The sequence below is a fragment of the Botrytis fragariae genome (assembly GCF_013461495.1).
Source record: "Botrytis fragariae strain BVB16 chromosome Unknown tig00000000, whole genome shotgun sequence".
Classification (NCBI taxonomy): Eukaryota; Fungi; Ascomycota; class Leotiomycetes; order Helotiales; family Sclerotiniaceae; genus Botrytis; species Botrytis fragariae.
This window is the reverse complement of record NW_023500986.1, coordinates 247,416-265,690: the sequence shown is the minus strand read 5'-3', so window position 1 is coordinate 265,690 and position 18,275 is coordinate 247,416. Positions and strand designations below refer to the sequence as shown.

At 42.4% G+C, this 18,275-nt stretch overlaps 8 protein-coding genes across 8 annotated transcripts; 5 read left to right on the top strand and 3 right to left on the bottom strand.

Moving 5' to 3' along the window:
* Nucleotides 1-687: 687 nt before the first annotated feature.
* Nucleotides 688-3,265, bottom strand: Bfra_006287 (putative transcription factor c2h2 cys6 protein; the record flags this gene model as incomplete). The annotated part of the gene is made up of 5 exons (XM_037336661.1): nt 688-1,736; nt 1,837-1,942; nt 2,027-2,101; nt 2,156-2,990; nt 3,051-3,265. The coding sequence occupies 5 exons, from the start codon at nt 3,263-3,265 to the stop codon at nt 688-690; spliced, it is 2,280 nt and encodes a 759-aa protein (XP_037198027.1).
* Nucleotides 3,266-4,196: 931 nt separating this feature from the next.
* On the top strand, nt 4,197-5,149 carry Bfra_006286 (putative oxidoreductase - protein; the record flags this gene model as incomplete). The annotated part of the gene is made up of 2 exons (XM_037336660.1): nt 4,197-4,229; nt 4,280-5,149. 2 exons carry the CDS (start codon nt 4,197-4,199, stop codon nt 5,147-5,149), a joined length of 903 nt encoding a protein of 300 aa, XP_037198026.1.
* Nucleotides 5,150-6,411: 1,262 nt separating this feature from the next.
* Nucleotides 6,412-6,767, top strand: Bfra_006285 (uncharacterized protein; the record flags this gene model as incomplete). The annotated part of the gene is made up of 3 exons (XM_037336659.1): nt 6,412-6,476; nt 6,504-6,598; nt 6,658-6,767. Coding segments are annotated over 3 exons (270 nt in total), but the record flags the coding sequence as incomplete, so codon positions are not given.
* Nucleotides 6,768-7,917: 1,150 nt separating this feature from the next.
* Nucleotides 7,918-9,102, bottom strand: Bfra_006284 (putative efflux pump antibiotic resistance protein; the record flags this gene model as incomplete). Its single annotated transcript, XM_037336658.1, has 4 exons — nt 7,918-8,119; nt 8,172-8,312; nt 8,363-8,685; nt 8,791-9,102. 4 exons carry the CDS (start codon nt 9,100-9,102, stop codon nt 7,918-7,920), a joined length of 978 nt encoding a protein of 325 aa, XP_037198024.1.
* Nucleotides 9,103-9,769: 667 nt separating this feature from the next.
* Nucleotides 9,770-10,873, top strand: Bfra_006283 (putative methyltransferase domain-containing protein; the record flags this gene model as incomplete). The annotated part of the gene is made up of 3 exons (XM_037336657.1): nt 9,770-9,846; nt 9,899-10,012; nt 10,150-10,873. 3 exons carry the CDS (start codon nt 9,770-9,772, stop codon nt 10,871-10,873), a joined length of 915 nt encoding a protein of 304 aa, XP_037198023.1.
* Nucleotides 10,874-13,842: 2,969 nt separating this feature from the next.
* Bfra_006282 (putative 15-hydroxyprostaglandin dehydrogenase (nad(+)) protein) lies at nt 13,843-14,175 on the top strand (the record flags this gene model as incomplete). The annotated part of the gene is made up of 2 exons (XM_037336656.1): nt 13,843-13,937; nt 13,986-14,175. The coding sequence occupies 2 exons, from the start codon at nt 13,843-13,845 to the stop codon at nt 14,173-14,175; spliced, it is 285 nt and encodes a 94-aa protein (XP_037198022.1).
* On the top strand, nt 14,176-15,032 carry Bfra_006281 (putative 15-hydroxyprostaglandin dehydrogenase (nad(+)) protein; the record flags this gene model as incomplete). Its single annotated transcript, XM_037336655.1, has 3 exons — nt 14,176-14,241; nt 14,295-14,630; nt 14,829-15,032. 3 exons carry the CDS (start codon nt 14,176-14,178, stop codon nt 15,030-15,032), a joined length of 606 nt encoding a protein of 201 aa, XP_037198021.1.
* A 456-nt stretch (nt 15,033-15,488) lies between these two features.
* Nucleotides 15,489-18,133, bottom strand: Bfra_006280 (putative alcohol oxidase protein; the record flags this gene model as incomplete). The annotated part of the gene is made up of 13 exons (XM_037336654.1): nt 15,489-15,631; nt 15,683-15,821; nt 15,875-16,033; nt 16,098-16,258; nt 16,325-16,491; nt 16,541-16,832; nt 16,888-17,074; nt 17,128-17,289; nt 17,341-17,377; nt 17,426-17,563; nt 17,610-17,862; nt 17,912-18,003; nt 18,063-18,133. The coding sequence occupies 13 exons, from the start codon at nt 18,131-18,133 to the stop codon at nt 15,489-15,491; spliced, it is 2,001 nt and encodes a 666-aa protein (XP_037198020.1).
* Nucleotides 18,134-18,275: the final 142 nt, after the last annotated feature.

Genomic DNA, 18,275 nt, shown 5'->3' with positions numbered 1-18,275 from the left:
ATGTGGTTGGCTGAAGATTTATATCATATTCGCCTTGAAAAAGAAACCTCCCACCAAACTTACTTTGCATGATGAGTGGCACAGATGTCGAGAAAGAAATCCGACAGAACGACAACTGCGAAAATACTGTCTACGATTCATTTCCCTACTCATGTATCTTCAGTGGTGACTGCTGTATTTCTCTCAACTGACTGCTCGTCTGTGAAGTGAAGTATTCAGGCAGATATTCGACGAGTCTTCCTCGATGCACGCTCTATTCTAAATTATCAGAAACAATCCTAAAATGAAGGTTATGCGCAGAGTTGTTAGGACTATAACCTTCGACTATCCTACTCCATTGTCAAGAGACGTTTGTATACCTAATTAGTCATATCTAAATGCAACTCCAACTCCGAAGTTTAATCGATGCTCATTTCGGATGACACACGGATGACACAATCTTGTTCTATGATTTGCAGCCCAAATGCAGCGTTCTCGCTTTGAGGTATCCGTTCTAAAATTTTCTTAGCCCCAGCTTGAGCATGCCACTTGAGGTGGGGTAAAAAACCAACGCGTTCTGATATTTCCCTTGAGAATATGGCCCCAGGGTAGGTGAAATTATAATCTCGTGCGTCTACAGTACATAATTTTTTTCTTCCTGCTGTAAAACTATGAGAACTTGCTCTCAGTCTAAAAGAACTCAAACTTTCATTCGCCCAAACCGGCGAGAAACGACGTGAATTGTGTATCGGCACCTGGATGTCTCGCAAATCTCTCTCGAAACCACGATTCCAGATCCTTAAATCTACAATGGCAGACTGGAATTGCTTCTGTACCCCAGGTAGCCATTCCAATTCCGTGCTCCGTCCAATTCTTTAATTTGTCATCTTTGTGAGATGCATTGAATAGATCGATCGAATCTCCTAATACACTAGTGCATCCAAAACAGGCACGAATATGATATGCATAAGAACAAACAGCAATTGCACTCTTTAGAATTCCTGGCATTGCAAGTGGATTGAGCAAAGGATCAGTATTAGATGAGCGATTCGAGAATTTAGTTTCTGCTAGCCGACAAATCTGACCAGCATTCCAAAGGGCAGTACGAGGATGTGGCGAAAACATCCAGCTACTTAGACGCGCTCTTGTTCTTTGTGTAGTCAAACCGGCTCCAGGACGACATTTGAAACAACATCCTTGTCGTTGTAAGAGCTTTAGGGGCGCATGAACTGTGAGGGCCGATATATGCCATAGTATGAGGTTCAGTTGTGGAAATATGCGATCATCATTGGACTCAGTAGAGTTGATCTCTGGGTGCAATTGAGCGTGATCTTCCATTCTTGTACGCCAAAGATTGAGTTGAGAGCCCCATCGATGTACTGGATCGCTTCTTTTTGAATCCGTTATCAGCTCATCTGAATCACAACAGCAGAAAGCTTCGCGAGCCGTTTCCCAAGTACCAATCTGCAGGGAACAAAGTCCGAGATGATAGTCATTATCAGTGAGATGATACGAGACTGACTGGTTTTCGCTAGCATCAATAAGATCGCGCATGAGAAAGCAGAACCGGGCTTTCTCGCGACCTGCAGGTTCATACCACTGAAGTTTTCGTCTTTCTTCATCAGTTGCCACAGTCCATAGCTTTGTAGACTTTGGAAGGGGAATACTGATCTCCTGATAACGAACAGACGGTGGATAATCCATAAGGACGCTCAGATAAGCATCCACTCTCAGACTAGAAAATGAAAGTCTAGTTGCTGTCAGAATATGGCGTAGACAGACTGAGGCAAAATTCATGAGGGTATGGGTACCTGTGAAGTTGTTCCTGAGCCAGTCAAAGATCAAATGGACAATCACCCAGCTCATAATATGTGTTCTGTCCATTGAAAATACCAGCATGACGACATGTTGAGATGAGTGCACCATTCAGATAAACAGCTCTCGATGACATTCCTCTGGTGGTCTATGAAGTTATCAGTAGTGAACGGAAAATGATGTGAAGTCTCACTTTTGGAAACATAACTCACCAAAGAGAAATTGTGTACACAACACACAAAAGAAGACCTTGGAGATTTTGGAGCGACGATTGATCAATCTCCTTGTCGAGTGAGAGATGAACTTCCTGTAAATCTAGATTAGAGATAGAAAAAATCGATCCTCAGAGGGTATACATTACCAATAGGGCAGCTAATATTGCTTCAAATACAATCGACGCAAGTTTTTCATGCTGCTGACTTCCATCCAACCAATTCGCAAGCATTAGCATGGAGCCTAGCAAGATCGGCGAAACACTTTGAGGATTGAATGTTGGAGCATGTAAAATGGGCCAGGATGGATGAATTTTGGTGAAATAGACTTCTAGAAGCTGGTTCAGATGACCTTGATCTTGACTCAGTGTTCTACGTAATTCTGATAAATGATCTTGCTCGGAGTGCTCAGAGGATAATGATGATAACGGTGATTGTGATGCAAATGTTGACCTTGTTCTGTCACTAGGGTCAGCATCATAATATGTTACATTCACCCGAGACTTGTGTGGATCATTGAGAGCATGCAGAGAGATGGAAGCATCGTCAGACAGAGGTATATGGAAAAAATCTGTAGGATTGCCTCCCGCGGACTGGTGTTGACCCCAAGAAAAGTCTCCGCTGGGAATATCCTCACTTTGAAACAATAGCTCGAGAGTCGCATCTGAATATGGAGGTAAAGATAACGTTGGGTTTTCAGATTGAAACCAGGGATGTGAAAGATCAGAGTGCTGATTCGAACTGTGAGCATTGACCACGCTGTTCCCGACAATAGCCTCATTCACGCCCACACCGTTGACTTCCGTACGATTAGTCCCACCATCAATCGATCGGCTACATTCTGTTGAAGTGTGAGTGCATGATCGACAAGGTGATGCGTCATCACACTTGAGCTTTCGCTCATGGCAGGATGTACATGCGACCATTGTGCGTTTCGCGCTTGAATTCTGAGCATGATGATCTAAATGCCTCTTCAATACGTCACTGAGTGGATTGTATGCAATGATCAGTCTATCTATTTGAATGATTGAAGGGCTAAATTACCTTCGCGCATATCGCCGACCACATACAGGACATTCATATTGAAGGTTAGGATCATGTAACTTCATGTGTCGAGTCAGGTGTTCTTTGCGACTGAAGAGCTTTCCGCATCCAGACTCTTTGCATTTGATACGTTTTGCTATTGGTTGTGTACGAGTTGGAGATAATGCATCTCTTGCTTGTGGGGTGACAAATGCAGTGGGAGAAGTCTGTGTCATCTTTTGTACACAAGTTATTGCCGGTGGATTGGAATAGATGTAGAGAAGTAAATGGGAAAGAACATAAAGTGTGAAGTTCAAAGAGGAGTAAGATATCCACCAATTGGTGAATGTCCCGACACGCACTGCTTATTAGCCAAGCTCAGTATTTGAATACGAAAGCGAGAGAACTGTGATATTCACAGTAGCAAGTATAAAACTCTGCATCGCGAAAGACCTAGCTGAGAAGAAATGCATCGATATGATGTTGCGATCATTTGAGATTTGATATACCAGGGTATCAAAGAAAGTATTAACTTGAGTTGTTAGGAGGAGTGTGATTGTTTGCTGAGGAAGACGCGTGTGAAGCCGGAAAGGTGCGTGTGATTATGTAAGCTATCGCCAGCCACACCTAACGTTCTCATCCCTCATTTGTGGCTGGCCCAAGCCCATTGTTGGATTAGAAATAACACAAAGGATCAGGATGATGATGTGCTTCTCGTGTACCTAGCTAGTAATAAGCCTACAGCCTCACATAATCTACGGTTCTTCCGATTCATTGGCCCACTCGCGACTTTGACTTTCTTAGGATTGCCAAGCGTTTGCTAGATGCTTCTTCCCGTGGGCCAAAGCAAGAGGTGAATAGCGGCCGGTGGCATGTGGGAGATCCCGCGAAATTGCGCAATGCTTATATATAAGTTGTGCCATCGGAATATGCTTACAAATAATAGCGATGTTGTGGACCGAATGTATTGTTGCCGTGAGGGCGGTTTGTCATCGGGCAGCTTATCCCTCATTGTACACCGAGATGAACGGTTTCTATAATAGCTATATAGTACCTATACAAGTCTATCACTTTCCAGACTAAACCATCATTCAGCACTTCATCTTAGTTTGTATCTCACTAGCAATAACACAAAGCACCACTATAAACCTTTTACATATCTACAAGATGTCTGGAATCACGAAAGTTGCGTTGGCAGGAGTAAGGAATTACCCATTTCCTCTGATGGGCCGTCCCTAACATCTATATAGGCTTCTGGCAATCTTGGTCCAGCAATCCTTGATCAGCTTATTAAGGCTGGCTTTCAAGTCACAGTACTTACTCGACAATCGAGCACTCACAAATTTCCATCACCTGTTACAGTCAAGGAAGTCGACTACGACTCCCTCGAATCACTCACCAATGCTCTTACAGGACAAGATGCTGTTGTATCCACTCTCGCCTCAGCTAGTTTAGACAAGCAGCTTCTTCTCGTTGAAGCAGCAGCTAAAGCTCATGTCAAGCGCTTCATTCCCTCTGAGTTTGGATCCAATACACCTAGAGAAAATACTGGAGCCTTGCCAGTTTTCCAACCTAAAATTGCTGTCCAAAATGCTCTCAAGAAGCAGGTTTCTAGCGAATTTTCATACACTCTTGTGGTAAATGGTGCATTTCTTGATTGGGGCTTGTCAGTTGGATTTGTTATGAGCGCAAAGGGAAAAAGCATCACACTTTATGATGGGGGTAATCGAACTTTCAGTACCACTACTCTTCCAGACATCGGACGAGCTGTAGTTGGTATACTCAAGCACCCAGAGGAGACAAAGAATCGCGCGGTCTATATTCAAAGTTACGCAACTACTCTCAAGAATCTCGCGGATATTGGAAAGAAGGTTTTAGGATCAGAAGGTTGGACTGAGAATATTGCGTCGGTTGATGACATCGTAGCGGGCGCATGGGAAGAATTGAAGAAACCACAGCCGGACCCACATAAATTCGCCATGCCATTCATTATTGCTTCAATCTGGGGCGAGGGATATGGATCGCACTTCGAGGCCTATCACAAATTGGACAATGATCTCTTGGGAATCAAACAATTGAGCGAGCATGAATTGGAAGAATTGATTAAGAGTTTGGCATAGATAGATTGAAACCTCATTGCTTCTGTACGTTTTGCAAATTCAAAAACTAGAAGCAACATAGTCTCATAATTCAACGCCGATTAAGTGAACCTCTTGAGGTACATGATCAATCATTTGTGAACGATACAATGTCTTTTGTAAATTTGCAAGCTCTTCATGAACCCATCGTCTAGAGCACGCTGACGACTCATAAATCTTTCGAAATTGTTTATCCTTGTTGTAGATGACAAAATGATTGTATCACGTAGTCACTCAATTCAATCTAGATTTACCGAACTCCAATGAGAGAATCAATGCATCCTATATGAGCCTGTATGATATCATGAGAGGAATCAAAAAGGCATCACGAAATCGGGAACTTCCATAGCCACACAATGAACGCTGCCCCAAGATACAGTCGGTATCAACCAAAATAACTAAACATAAGAATAACAAAAAGCACCTTTGATCGTCGAAATCAGACTACTAATTCTCTGTTTCGGTGCCAGAATTCCAAAATCAACCAGTGTACCAAGCGCAATATTCGCACTTGGGAGTACTAGAGACAACAATTAGCAAGGCTCCACTTTCTCCCCCCGCCCACTCAAAGCTTACTCACCGTTAAATGCCGTCCCCGTACCATAAACCATTTTCGTCCTGTTACCTGCATTTAAATTCTGCCACAAACCCCAGATTTTATCAACCATAGCATGATGTAACCAAAAAGCTGGGTCTACCGCACTCGCATACGTATCTAGACCCAATTCACCCATTGAGAAATGCCCCCCTGCGTGAACCCCATCTAGTGCTTCGAGATTCGTGTCGAATATTCCTAGATCCGGACTATTTTAATGAGTTTTACAACATCGGAAGGTTTGGTGTTGTTAGACCAAACCGTTGAAATATCGCGCGATAGACAGCGGGGATTGTATCCTAGACCGTGATCGGAACCATAGGGAGCGTAAGCGATGGGACCGAGATTAACAGTATAGTTATTTGAGAAAGAGCCGGATATACAGCCACCGCCGGTGGCAGGAGGGATGCCTAGAGTAATTCCAAATGCGGAGATAGTGGTACTGGTACGATTAGGTATGAAGCACCATTACTTCCCATGGATGTTGGAGAACCGTTGAAAACGCTAGATTCTCGCGGATCTTCCCAGGAGTGTCCAGTCTCAGTAGGGCTGGTATCCTTTGTGGCCGCATTCTTCACGGAGGGCTTTCTCGTAGAGATATACTAGGTAGCGATGGAAGTGGAGAAAGAGATCCTGTTTATCGTTAGAGATTGTTATTTCTGGCATCTGGATAAATAAAAAATTCGAGCAACTTGCCTCCACCGTTCCCGTGGCGTAAAATTCTGGCAATGATTCTTTCAGTGGATATTGGGTTACCTTGGAGAGTACTTATATTTTCAAATATGAAACCGCAATAAGATGGAGTATCTATGCCTGCGAGACAGGGCACGCGAGGAGTATGCCAGTCCCAATTTCTTTTTTTGTGCAAGTAAAAAGTTCTAACGACGTGATATAGATTTCGCTGTTTTTCATGAAAATGCATTGAAGAATGTAAGCAGTGTTTTGGCAGCGCAGGGCAAAATTAAGGGCATGTATCTACAGCCTTATTCCGTTCAGAACATCTAAAGTTCTGTTTGGGAGAAAATAGAGCATGGAAGCAAGTTTTTGTATGACTGGCAATGGACATCAATTTAATGGGTAAATAGCAGACATGCTACTAAGGATTGAAATGTAGCTTTCACTGTATTAGCATGCTTCAGAGCTACAGGCTTACGTTTGAATTTTAAACCCAATCATTGAGACACTATTGTCTGTGTTGACTCTGATATTGGATGTTTATTGTGAAAGTGAATGTGTACGATCATCAAGTGACACATCCATATGGATGCTGAATGACACCCATATATTAGGGTATTGAATTATACAGACAGCCATCTTCCCAGAAGGTTGACTAAGAAAAAGAAAGTTAACTTAAGATTCTTTATCCTTATTTCAAGATTGGTGTGTGCAGACAGACTATACAGTAAATTTAATCTTAAGAAACCTTCTTGATTGATAACCCCTTGGTCGTCGAACCTTCAGCCAACTATGCTGTTGCCCTACAAATTATAAAATACAACTCTCAGAACAATGAGATATTAGAGAACTAAAACCAATTTATATTAATCCTCGAAAAAGCAATTAGCTATCTGTTTATTCCCTATAGTTGATCTTTCTCTTTAGCATGCGTGTCATCCTTCGTTCAGTCTTCCCGGGTATCTTTAGGAATATGTATGAATACAATGCTAATAATGAGATCAGCATTTGCCAAACCGACTCCCAAGTATATGACATTATGATAACTTCTAAGAAGATTTTTCCTATTGTTGTTGATGTTCACTTCTATAGTTCAGGTGATACCCAAACCAGTGCTTAACCCATAACTAAGAAGTGTGCTTATCAAAAAATCTGCTATACCTTAATGCTTCATTGAAACAGTGTTATATACAATAATCTAAGCACTGGTGGTAATCAGATTAATGGTAAAAGCCGATATGAATATTGCGAGAAATGCTATTGCCCAGTAAGTGAGTTTTGCAAGAATGGTCGAGAGAAGGACGTTGATAATGATCATTGCCGAACATCCCAGGTCAATGATGATCTAAGCCAGTACCCGAGAAACTAGCCATACTGCAAGAAAAGAGGTTGCATATTCAATTAAAGTAAGTAGCAAGTATTGTATACTAGTAAGAATAAGACTATCTCCATGAATGTTTTGTATATATGCACTCATGTATCAAAAAAAGATACCCAGGCTTATGAAAGAGAAAACGGTCAATATCAAAAGTCCGAATGAGGGGGCCTTCCAGATGTTGAATGGTAAAATTGGTTCTTTGGCGACTTTCATTTCCCAGTATACGAATCCGGCAGAATGAATTACAGACACAAGAAGAAGTGCGATCTCGTAAGGACTGTCCCATCCAACGAGTGGTGCTTGACTATTAACAATTTAGCTTTTTCCGCATAATATAATGAGCTTCCACAGCATACTTCCAGACAAAATTAAAAAGGATGAGAGCAGCGACTCCCAGGTAAGAGCCAATCCAGTCTACGGTGCCCTTTGAATCGATGGGAATATCCGCACCAACAGCCATGATCGCAACTCCGTAAACAAGAAATCCGAGCAGACCACTAGTTTCTATTAGTAAATGAGACTCATGAAGTATACAAAAGCAGCTTACAGCATAAAGAAAAGCCATTTCCAATCAGAAAGCTGGATAATAACCGCACCAACAAGAGATCCACCAGCAGCGCCAAATAAAGCAAAACTCAAATTTCGCTTCTTTCCAGGTGGGAAGGTGATGCCTAGCAAAGCCACAAAATTTGGTATCATCAGACCACCGCCTATTCCACATAATCCTCTCACAATACACATCGATATCAAGTTATCAGAAAATCCACCGCACAATGCCCAGAGAGTCCACCAAACACAACCAGCGGTGAAGACGTTCTTGTGGCCATAGACTGCACCTAGACGACCTCCTTTGAAATAACGACATGTCAGCTATTCTCATGCCAATTGTTTGCATAATAATGCAATCTGATGGATGGTCTTACCAATCAAAACGAAAGTTCCTTGAGTTGAAGGGTACGAGGCAACTATTCAAACTGACTGCGCCTCTGTTGCTCCCAATGCTGCCCCGATAGCAAAACTAGAATTAATACCGGCTCCCAGAGGGATCATTTGAACTAGTTGGGTTAAGGTGATAAAAACCATGAAGACGTTCTGTTTTAGCAGACTGGACATTTCGATTTTTGGTGGGGTACTACTACCATTTTCGAGAAATGCATCACTCGAAGGAGAAACAGTGTAGCTTTCCTTGTTGTGATCCTCTTCTGAAGCAGGTGGTGGACGGGAGGACATCATGATGGTATCCTCGCCGGCAGGGCGCTCAATAATTGGTGAAGTGTTGTGGTCCATTAAAGAATAGAAAAGTTGGCAAACTCTTTGCACCGTAGTTTTAAGAATTCAGATCAGACAGTCGTTAAGAATAACTGTTAATTTGCACAGCATAGAGATGATGGACTTGGACTTCTCGAAATGTAGGCATATTTGCATATCTCACCTACCTATTCATAGCTAATGAATGTAGCTGCAGCAATACCTGATTAACTCAAACGAGAGATACAGATCCTTTCTAATGTTGAGCCGAGGGGGGTTTTTCACCATGATTTCAAACATTATTTGCGTGTTCTCACACTGTTGAATTCTGTTGGATGGTCTGGCGATATTTGGGATGCCGAGGACATTTCTAAGCTAACCTTGAATAGTTTTAGCGGCACTCCCTCGTTGATCCTCATGCCAAGCAATTTGTAGACATTCCTAAATAATTCAAACGGCATAGATTTCTGCATACACATCAGCATACATGGTGATCAGCTTGTCATGAATCGTACACGGCAAGAATGCAGTATGCCATCTCATCACGCTCACCGTGGGAGGAGACTCGAGTATCAACTCCAACTCCTTCAAATACAATATGACAAGATTTGTCTTGCAAAACGAGCAAACTTAAACACAACTGATTCCATTTCAATTTACTGATCAATCACCACTTTCTCAATATACCGCAAATCGCACTTTCAACATGACGACAGTCAAAGTTGACAGCCAACAGCGATATCATGACACGAACGCGGCTTATGTGCTACCAAAAGCAAATGAGTAGGCTCATGGTCTTCAATCACTGAAAGCTCTACTAATATCATTACCATAGTGTCATTGAGCAGGATCGGCTTGATACTCAGGCAACTGCCATTGTCGAGATGATTGGCGGCTTCCCTCTCTTAGCTCCATTACAAACACTAGATAATATTTACAAGGTGATTGAGTAAGTATAACTAACCAATTATTAAACTATGAATGTATCGATCGGGGGACTCATTTGCATGCTTCATAACCTATGCCCTAGTCACTACACAGTGTCACCAAGAATGTTTTGCAATTGCTGATTTTTGGGTGGTCTAGTGTTGGCTGTGGTACTGGTGTAGCGACCATTCAGATTGCTACAATCTTGCCATCTGCCACCATTTACGGTCTCGACCTAACCCCAGTCCCAGAGGAGTCACGAAAAATGGCACCGGGTAATGTGGTTTGGGCTCAAGGAAATGCATTGGATGTTGACTACAACCAACCTGACGATGGTATTCTAAGCCGCGAGATATTCAAACCGGAAGGATTGGATTATATCTTCGGTCGCATGCTTTTCTTAGGTATCAACAATTGGCCAAAGTACTTTTCAACCATGTCACATGCGTTGAGGTCTGGTGGTATAATTGAGCATCAGGATTTAGACTGGAAATTTTATCGCGTCGGGACTGCAGATTGTGTGAGCGACGATTGGAAATGGCACAAAGCAATCTTATCCGGGGCTCAAAAGTCCGGATTATCGACAGTTTCGGGCTCTGGAGCAGCAGCACTAATGGGAGATAGTGGTTTGGAGGTGCTCAACGTCCAAAGTTTTGAGTTTTCATTCTCGGCGTCAAGCAAAACGCCCAAAAGTCAAGCAATGGCGAGTTATGTCCAAGCTAAATTGATACCACAGTATCCGGAGTTACTTCGCAAAATGCTTGGAGCTATTGACATAAGTGGAGATAAATTGGAGACATTGACCAGAGCATGTCTTCATGACATCAATTCTGAGGAGGGCTTGTACCAGAAGTATACCGTTACTATTGCAAGGAAGCCATAGTCATAGGATACTATGAGACATACAAATAGCTCTATAAACACTTTGTCCCCGTCGCGAATCAAGTTTTTGTGATGGAAGTTAAATTCTAATTGTCTTCAAGTTACTTGGCCATACAGCTACTAAATCCAAGTATGCATAGCTTGTAGTATTGTCACATGGGCTTCCCTCAAGAACAGTCAAGGCAAACCTTTTGTTTTTGGATACATCATACTTACATGGTGTATGAATTCGCACAACATTGGTGGTCAATTATTCACTGGACTTTAAATTTGGCTGAACTTTGAACGGAAGTATCTATACCCAATTAGTGCTTAGACTTTGGGCAGTATCGTTTCCGCACATTTCTGGTATTATCTTTCACCTCCAAATAAAATTTAGGGTTGCCTGGTCAGCTCGTGTGATAGTTCCTCTGGTGTCGGGTCATACTCTATCGAAATCCAAGCATCTCGGTCTTCATCAACATTGTAACCACTATCCAACCAAGTCTACCACAAAAAAAACCACTCTGATGACCCGATTACGGCTGGAGCCTCTTAATTGCATATCCGCTTAGCGCAGTTGTGGAACTGCAACTCTGATTAGGATCAATATAACTATTTAATTTAAGTTGAAATGATGAAGATGCGGTAATTGCTACAGCCCACCATGAACAAGATGCACCGTCAAATCTTGTTTACCTGAGATTTGAACAGATCAGAGAGAGTGCTATAGAAGTCACTAACTGCACTACGTTTGAAAAGTCACCTATTAGTCGATTCAATCAGTAGAGCATATGTGATCATCAAATAGGGCTGAGAGTGCGTGCGCGATTTCTAATGCATATAGCATGTCTCGTCCATGCAAAGTATCGGAGTACTGGCGCAAATAAGCTTGCATTGTCATTCTCGAGGAGGCTCAATTCTCGGCACCTACCGAGTCCATTGCCTGAACGCTGTCTGAGATCTATCTTTAGTCCCTTGTTTTACCCAGAACTTGTACCTAACTTCTAAGCTTTGACAGAAATATAGACACTCATGCCTTCGATCAGACCTCATGATATTAAAGATGCCACTGGAAGCCATCAAGCAATGATCGGCAACGTGGCATCGATGAAAATGACACCTTCGCACTTCGACCAGTGGATGGATTGTTTGAAGGATCTCATCTCACTCTTGGCCGAGTATCTTCGGTTTTCCATATGCGACGCGTACTCTTTTCTGTACTTGCTAATCTTACACTTGCAAATTATTCTTTCGTGCTAGTTCCTGAGCCTTTCAAACCCGAAGTTAAATCTCATACGCGAACTTTTCGGGTGAGGCTCAATTGTCTGGGTATCAGCTCAAATTTGTACCCTGGAATGGGGAAGATTTGAGTGCATTGATTCAAACCGGTTGTTTCCCAGTGCGAAATTGCTTGATAGTGAAAATGATGGGGTTTTGGTAAGCGATCAAAACTATCATCTTACCCATACGGGCCCGAAATCTTCCAGTGCAATAGATGAGAAAGCTGCACAGGTATTGCCACTTAAAATTGATCTGTCTTTGGATCTTTCGGCGCAGTAATAAAATACACTGAGGCTTTTACCTTTACACTCTTGATTGGCGTTTGTCTCGCGCAGAAATTTTTATGACACATAATATATTTTGGCGTCTCTTCACATTGTTGCAATAGCTATCTGGTATGGTGACATTAGTTTCGACCCTATCAGACTCTTCGAGGCTCAAGTTAAGCATAGGCTGAGATTTCTTCAATGCATATGTCAGGGGCTCACAGACCTGTTGGCTAAGTTCTTACACCAAAAGAAACCATGGAGGCGTCAATTACCCTCTCTCAAAACATATTGAAGAATGCTACTCTCGTGAGGGGAGCAAATGCGATCATAGAATGGCACTCGGCTCGTGTGGGATGAAACTTACTATGAATATGGATCATGCTTACCTGTTTACTTAGGGTATATTGAATAACATTGCTAAAGTGCAACGTCTCTCGCCTCCCCGTGGAGTTCTGGTAATCAAAACGGGGGTTAAAAATAAGCTTACTCCCAGGATTATAGTGCCATCTTAAGCTTTCGAAAGATGTCTACGATATATTGCGTCTTAATTGAGACATACTACTGGCTAGGGCTGCAGTATCGACGAATCTTTTCGCCGGTTTGCGGGAGTCTACTACGATCAATGGATAGATCTACGAGTTCTCCCGTTAAGGCGGTGCTATCTGCTTGATTTTTCAGCCAAGTCAATGTTGTGTTTAGGGAGGCATTCCTCTCTCTTCGACAAAATCAAAATAAGAACATGTGGTTGCACGTAACCGTCGTCAATGAAGGGGCTTACGCGAATATTTTATCAATCGTGCAAGACGAGGCTGGTAGACCAGTATAAGAACTGGACTCTATAAACTAGACTAGAATAACGTCAATCTTTAGCTCTTCTCTAACAAATATTTTCTCAATTTTGGTCTGACACTGCTTCACTTGGACCTAATTTCAACAACGATACTCCAATATTCAACCACCGAGTTTCCATAAAAACGCTCTGCAAGATGCTTGAATTGATCTTCTTCGTGGGGTTTTAGCTTCTACCCTAGCTTTTGCTTTGGTAAGTTTAATCAGAATCTGCAGCACGCGAGCTGAAGTTCCAATACCAGTGACAGTTCCGATTCAAACCAGAGTGAAGGAAAAGATCGACGAGAACGAGAATGTCTCAAAATATCAAGCTTTGAGAAATCTACGAGATCAACATGAAGTGGCCGCCGCTATGTCAAGACTAGTTGATGAGGACGGTGCAGGAGCTTGGCCACCAAATGCAAATCATGATTCGTGGCCTATGGCTCTTCATCCACACAAAGAAATTTACTTCCAACTCATCCCTCTTCTGTCCGCGGCTCCGCCCTCGTTAGATAATGATGAAAACAATGAAAGATCCGGAAAATATTGATCTATGATGCGGAAGTCATTGATGGAGCGGATAAATATTCGCCAAGTTGTGGCCATTATGGCTGCAGTTGAAGCTGGCAATTGGGATATCTTTCCCAGAGACGCATATAATGGGTTCTCTTGCTGCATTGCTGTCTGTCGTCATGCATACAGGTATGTTGTATTCTGTCAATAAGCGAATATGTACTAAGGGGAACTCAGATGGGCAACCATTCCTGTGGTCAAAGTAGCACAATTGGAGAAAATTGTCGAGTTCCCATATGAACTCAACGCACCGTGGTCATATCTTCAGCGGAATTTTGGTGTGGACGCCGATGCAGGAAACAATACATCCAATGTCTTACTAAACTTCAATACAAGAGGAGAAAGAATCTATAGGATCAACATTTGAATGTCCGATTCGATTCGATCATCTAAAGAAGTTTTCTTCCAAATGTTTTATGACCTTGAAATTGTTGTAAGTTCTATCCAACATATTATTTTCCCATGTAGTACTACTAACTATCCCAGGCTTTCTCCATTTACCACGAAATGGTTCTCTCAGTCCTAGCTTACAACTCCTCATCCCCTAGCACCTGCCTCCCCAACCTCTGTACCATCAACAAACGTCTCCGCGACCTCTTCCTCGTCTTCTACGAAAATCTCACTAAATTCCGCGTCTCTCACTCCGTCTGGCTTTCCTACGTTCAGGGATTCCAAGGATGGGGCGTTGGAAAAATCGTCAATGGGGAATATGTGAAATACGATGGACTTTCTGGAAATCATGTCTTGTTCTTCCAAGCTCTAGATGCGTTCTTGATAATGGATATATATTTGACAGATGAGAATATGGAGAGATATATACCGGTGAGACAGTGAGAATTGTGTTTGGTGCTTAAGAAATATAGTTTTGTGAGGGGGGTGAGGGAGATGGGAGAAAGGGAAATTGAAGAGGAGTTTGCGAAGATGGTGAATCAGCTGAAGGTGTGTATATTCCTTGTTCATTATCAATTTTCACCCAGTTCTTTCTACTTGTGGGATTCTGTGCTGATGTATCATCACTAGTTGTTTCGTGCCGCGCATCGCGCACGTGTAATGTCGTATCTCCAAGAGCCAGCTCCTGAACGTCTAGTAATGACAGCTGGCAAATCCGTTCTTGAAAACTCGAATACTAAGAGTTTGGATAATGCGTTGAAGCCTTTAGATGATATGCTAGCGGATAGGTTGAAAGAAACAGCGAATGTTGGAACTATAAGTGCTGGAGCTTGAGATCAGCATGCCATTAGGCCATCGTGGTATGATAGAAAGAGATTATGGATGGAAATATGGTAGAATTGAGAATGTATTTGAGAAAAGGTATAGTAAGATTAGACGGACAAATGCGGCAATGCAATAACTGGATTTGACTTATTTTCATCAGCTCTTGATATGATTCACTTGTTATGAGCTATTGTCAGCGCGTCTTTACAGGTGATTCTGCTTTCAAATAGTGATCGGCAGTAAGGAGTATGAGTTTGAACTGTTGAAGTAACATTATAGGAAACTTGGAGACTAATTATTTCATTCAAAATATAAGTAAAAAGTTCATTAAATCGTAACTACACTAGCATATATTGACAAATAACAACCCAAAGTGCTATTAACCTTGAATGAGTGGCATTATTAAAAAGAAAGTTGAAATCCGTAACCCATCCCTCATATCCAAATTTCCATCAATAGACGAAATTAAAGACGCGAGGTAGCAATACCGCTCAGCTCGCCTGGAGCATGATAGTTGGGTACTTTCATATCAAGTGCCTTACCACTATAACCGAGATCTTCGGCGACTAGCATAGAGCATTTCTCTCCAATGAGAAGAGCGGTTGAGACTGTCGCAAGTTAGTTGATGTTTACTTGGTCGGCTAGGTGGAGAGACATACAAGTGTTACATCCAACATTATCAGGACAGATAGAAAGATCAGCGACCTTGAGACCCTTGACGCCATGAACATTAAGACGTGCATCAAGAACACCATGTTTGACAATGGAGTTTCCTTCACGGGGTGCCATGGAACATGTCTAAATTTGTGTTAGGTAAATGCTCACACAGCACCTTACGGGTAGTGACTTACACCAAGTGAATGCCAAGTTGTCTCTACATGTCTCTTTACCCATTCTTCAATATGCTCGATATCTTTAGTGCTGTACTTGAGATCTTCTTGGAGATCTCGCTTGTTACTGTTGAGATATGAAATTTGCGGTGGCTTTCCTGGTTCCACAGGCATTGCCCACTATCTTTCGTCAGCTTTCGAATGTCTAAGGCCATAGGCATTAAGTATGGAGAATTAGACTTACAGAACCGTGTTGGATACCCGCAGTAACATTGCCCGGGAGAGCATACGAATTGGTCGTCATCAAGTCCATATCCTTGGCTCTGGCTGGTGAGTCATATGCGTAGAATGGATGCATGTTCTGTACTTCTCCTGCGTAGGCGTCCATACGACGGGCAGTTTCACCTGTATTAGATCATTAGTATAGGGCTCTGTTGTTATAGACAGCTTTGATGGAGCAGAGAGACTTACGAGATTTGATGTATCCCCAAACCATCGGTGCCATGTCTCTTTCATCATTCATGAAGCCGGCATCAAAATCTGGTGCCTCATATGGATCTGGAGAAACGATATGAGTTTCACCACGAGAGAATGGATATTCGAGGAAGTGGAACATCGTGAAGAAGTTCCCAGGTGGCCTAACAATTAATTAGCCTCTTCTCGTGAGAATTAGAATTGCAAACTTACATCAACATGTGATCACCGAACCAGCCAGAAATGACCGAGTAGTGCATGACTGGCTTGTCAGGTTTGTTTTTGAAGTAGCTATCCCAACCTGATCTGAAATGAGGCGTTGGCCAACTATCCATCTCTTTCAATTCCTCTTCAGTTGGACGAACTTTGACACCGGCATCGATACCGTTCGTCGCAAGTGGGCCAGTACCCTTGAGATTCCATTCATCAAACACTGCCTTTTGAACTTCTGGAACACCTCTGGCAAAATCATCAAAACTTTCAGTTCCGGGCTTAGCACGGTAGACTGATAAGTATTAGCATGAATGGATGGTAATGAATATTCAGGCAAGAATAAATACCAGAGAATGTCAAATAATGATCTTGGAAATTCTGACCAACACCAGGTAGATCAACAACAGGCTTGACACCAACCTTTTCCAATTTCTTTGGGTCACCGACACCACTTCTTTGTAAAATCAACGGTGATGAGAGGGTGCCACCTGAGACAACGATTTGCTTTCGTGCACGGAAAGTGCGTGAACGTTGCTATTGGGGTCAAATGTCAGAAAGAGTCAATCAATTTGGACACAATAACTTACGTTTGGGTGAAGAGGCTTCGTTGGCACGGTTTTAACACCAACAGCTCGACCATTCTCGATGATAATCTTATCTACTTTGGTATTACACATGAGGTGAAGATTTGAATGTACGGATCTAGTGGAATGAACGTAGGCATGGGCGGCATCGCTACGTCGACCTGTCTTAACATGATGTAAGATTTATGATTCTTTTGGAAAAAAAGGTGTACTTACATCTCGATTGATCCATTTCAGCCAGTGTTCGGCGCCACTGATATTTTTGTAAGTATGGGAATAAAGTAATGCGAATATGACTTACTGTGCAGTAACCAGGTCTTGTAAATCATCAGTTGTTGGGATGCCTTGAGATTCGGCAGCACGTAGAAAGTCGTGAGTAATTGGATAGGTGTAGTTTCCAAATGATACTTTAATGGGTCCATCAAAGCCGTGAAGGTCCCTGAGAGTGTCAGAGATGTGAATTGGCAGGAGATATATCCACAAACCTGTTGTTGCATGCCCGCTGGTATGTCTCATGCTTTCTCATCAAAGGAATGAGTTCTTTTGTAGACCATCCTTTGGCCTGGAAGTCATCATAGTCGGAAGCAGACGCCCTTGTATACATCATGAAGTTTATAGAGGACCCTCCGCCGAGAATATGTGCACATGGAACAACAGCTTTGCGACCGGCGAGCCATTCTGAAGGTCGAGAATAGTAGAATGATGCTGTCTTACTATCGAGTTTCATGTTCTTGGGGTCTATAGCTATTAGTTAAATACAGTTGAAGGGATATAGCATAAGGCTTACAGATTCCAGGTCGAAATACCCATGGGTTGTTGAGATTACTCTCTCCAGCTTCAATGAGGAGAACTTGGAGATTGTGGTCGAGGTTTGCAAGTCTGCGGACCGTTCAGTACCGAGCTAATGAGCATGAATATCTGGAATAATATCGACATACCTGCCAGCAATCACACAACCGGTGCTTCCACCACCACAGACGATGATATCGAACTCATCTGGGATCGTCATTTTCAACGTCTTACTCAAATTTTGTCAATGTTGTATGTCAATGTTGTATGTCACTTGCAACTTGTAAAGCTGGTAAAGAATACCACAAAGATGAGGAAATACGCAACCTTTTCTACTCTCGAACTCTTATACCCCTTGGCTC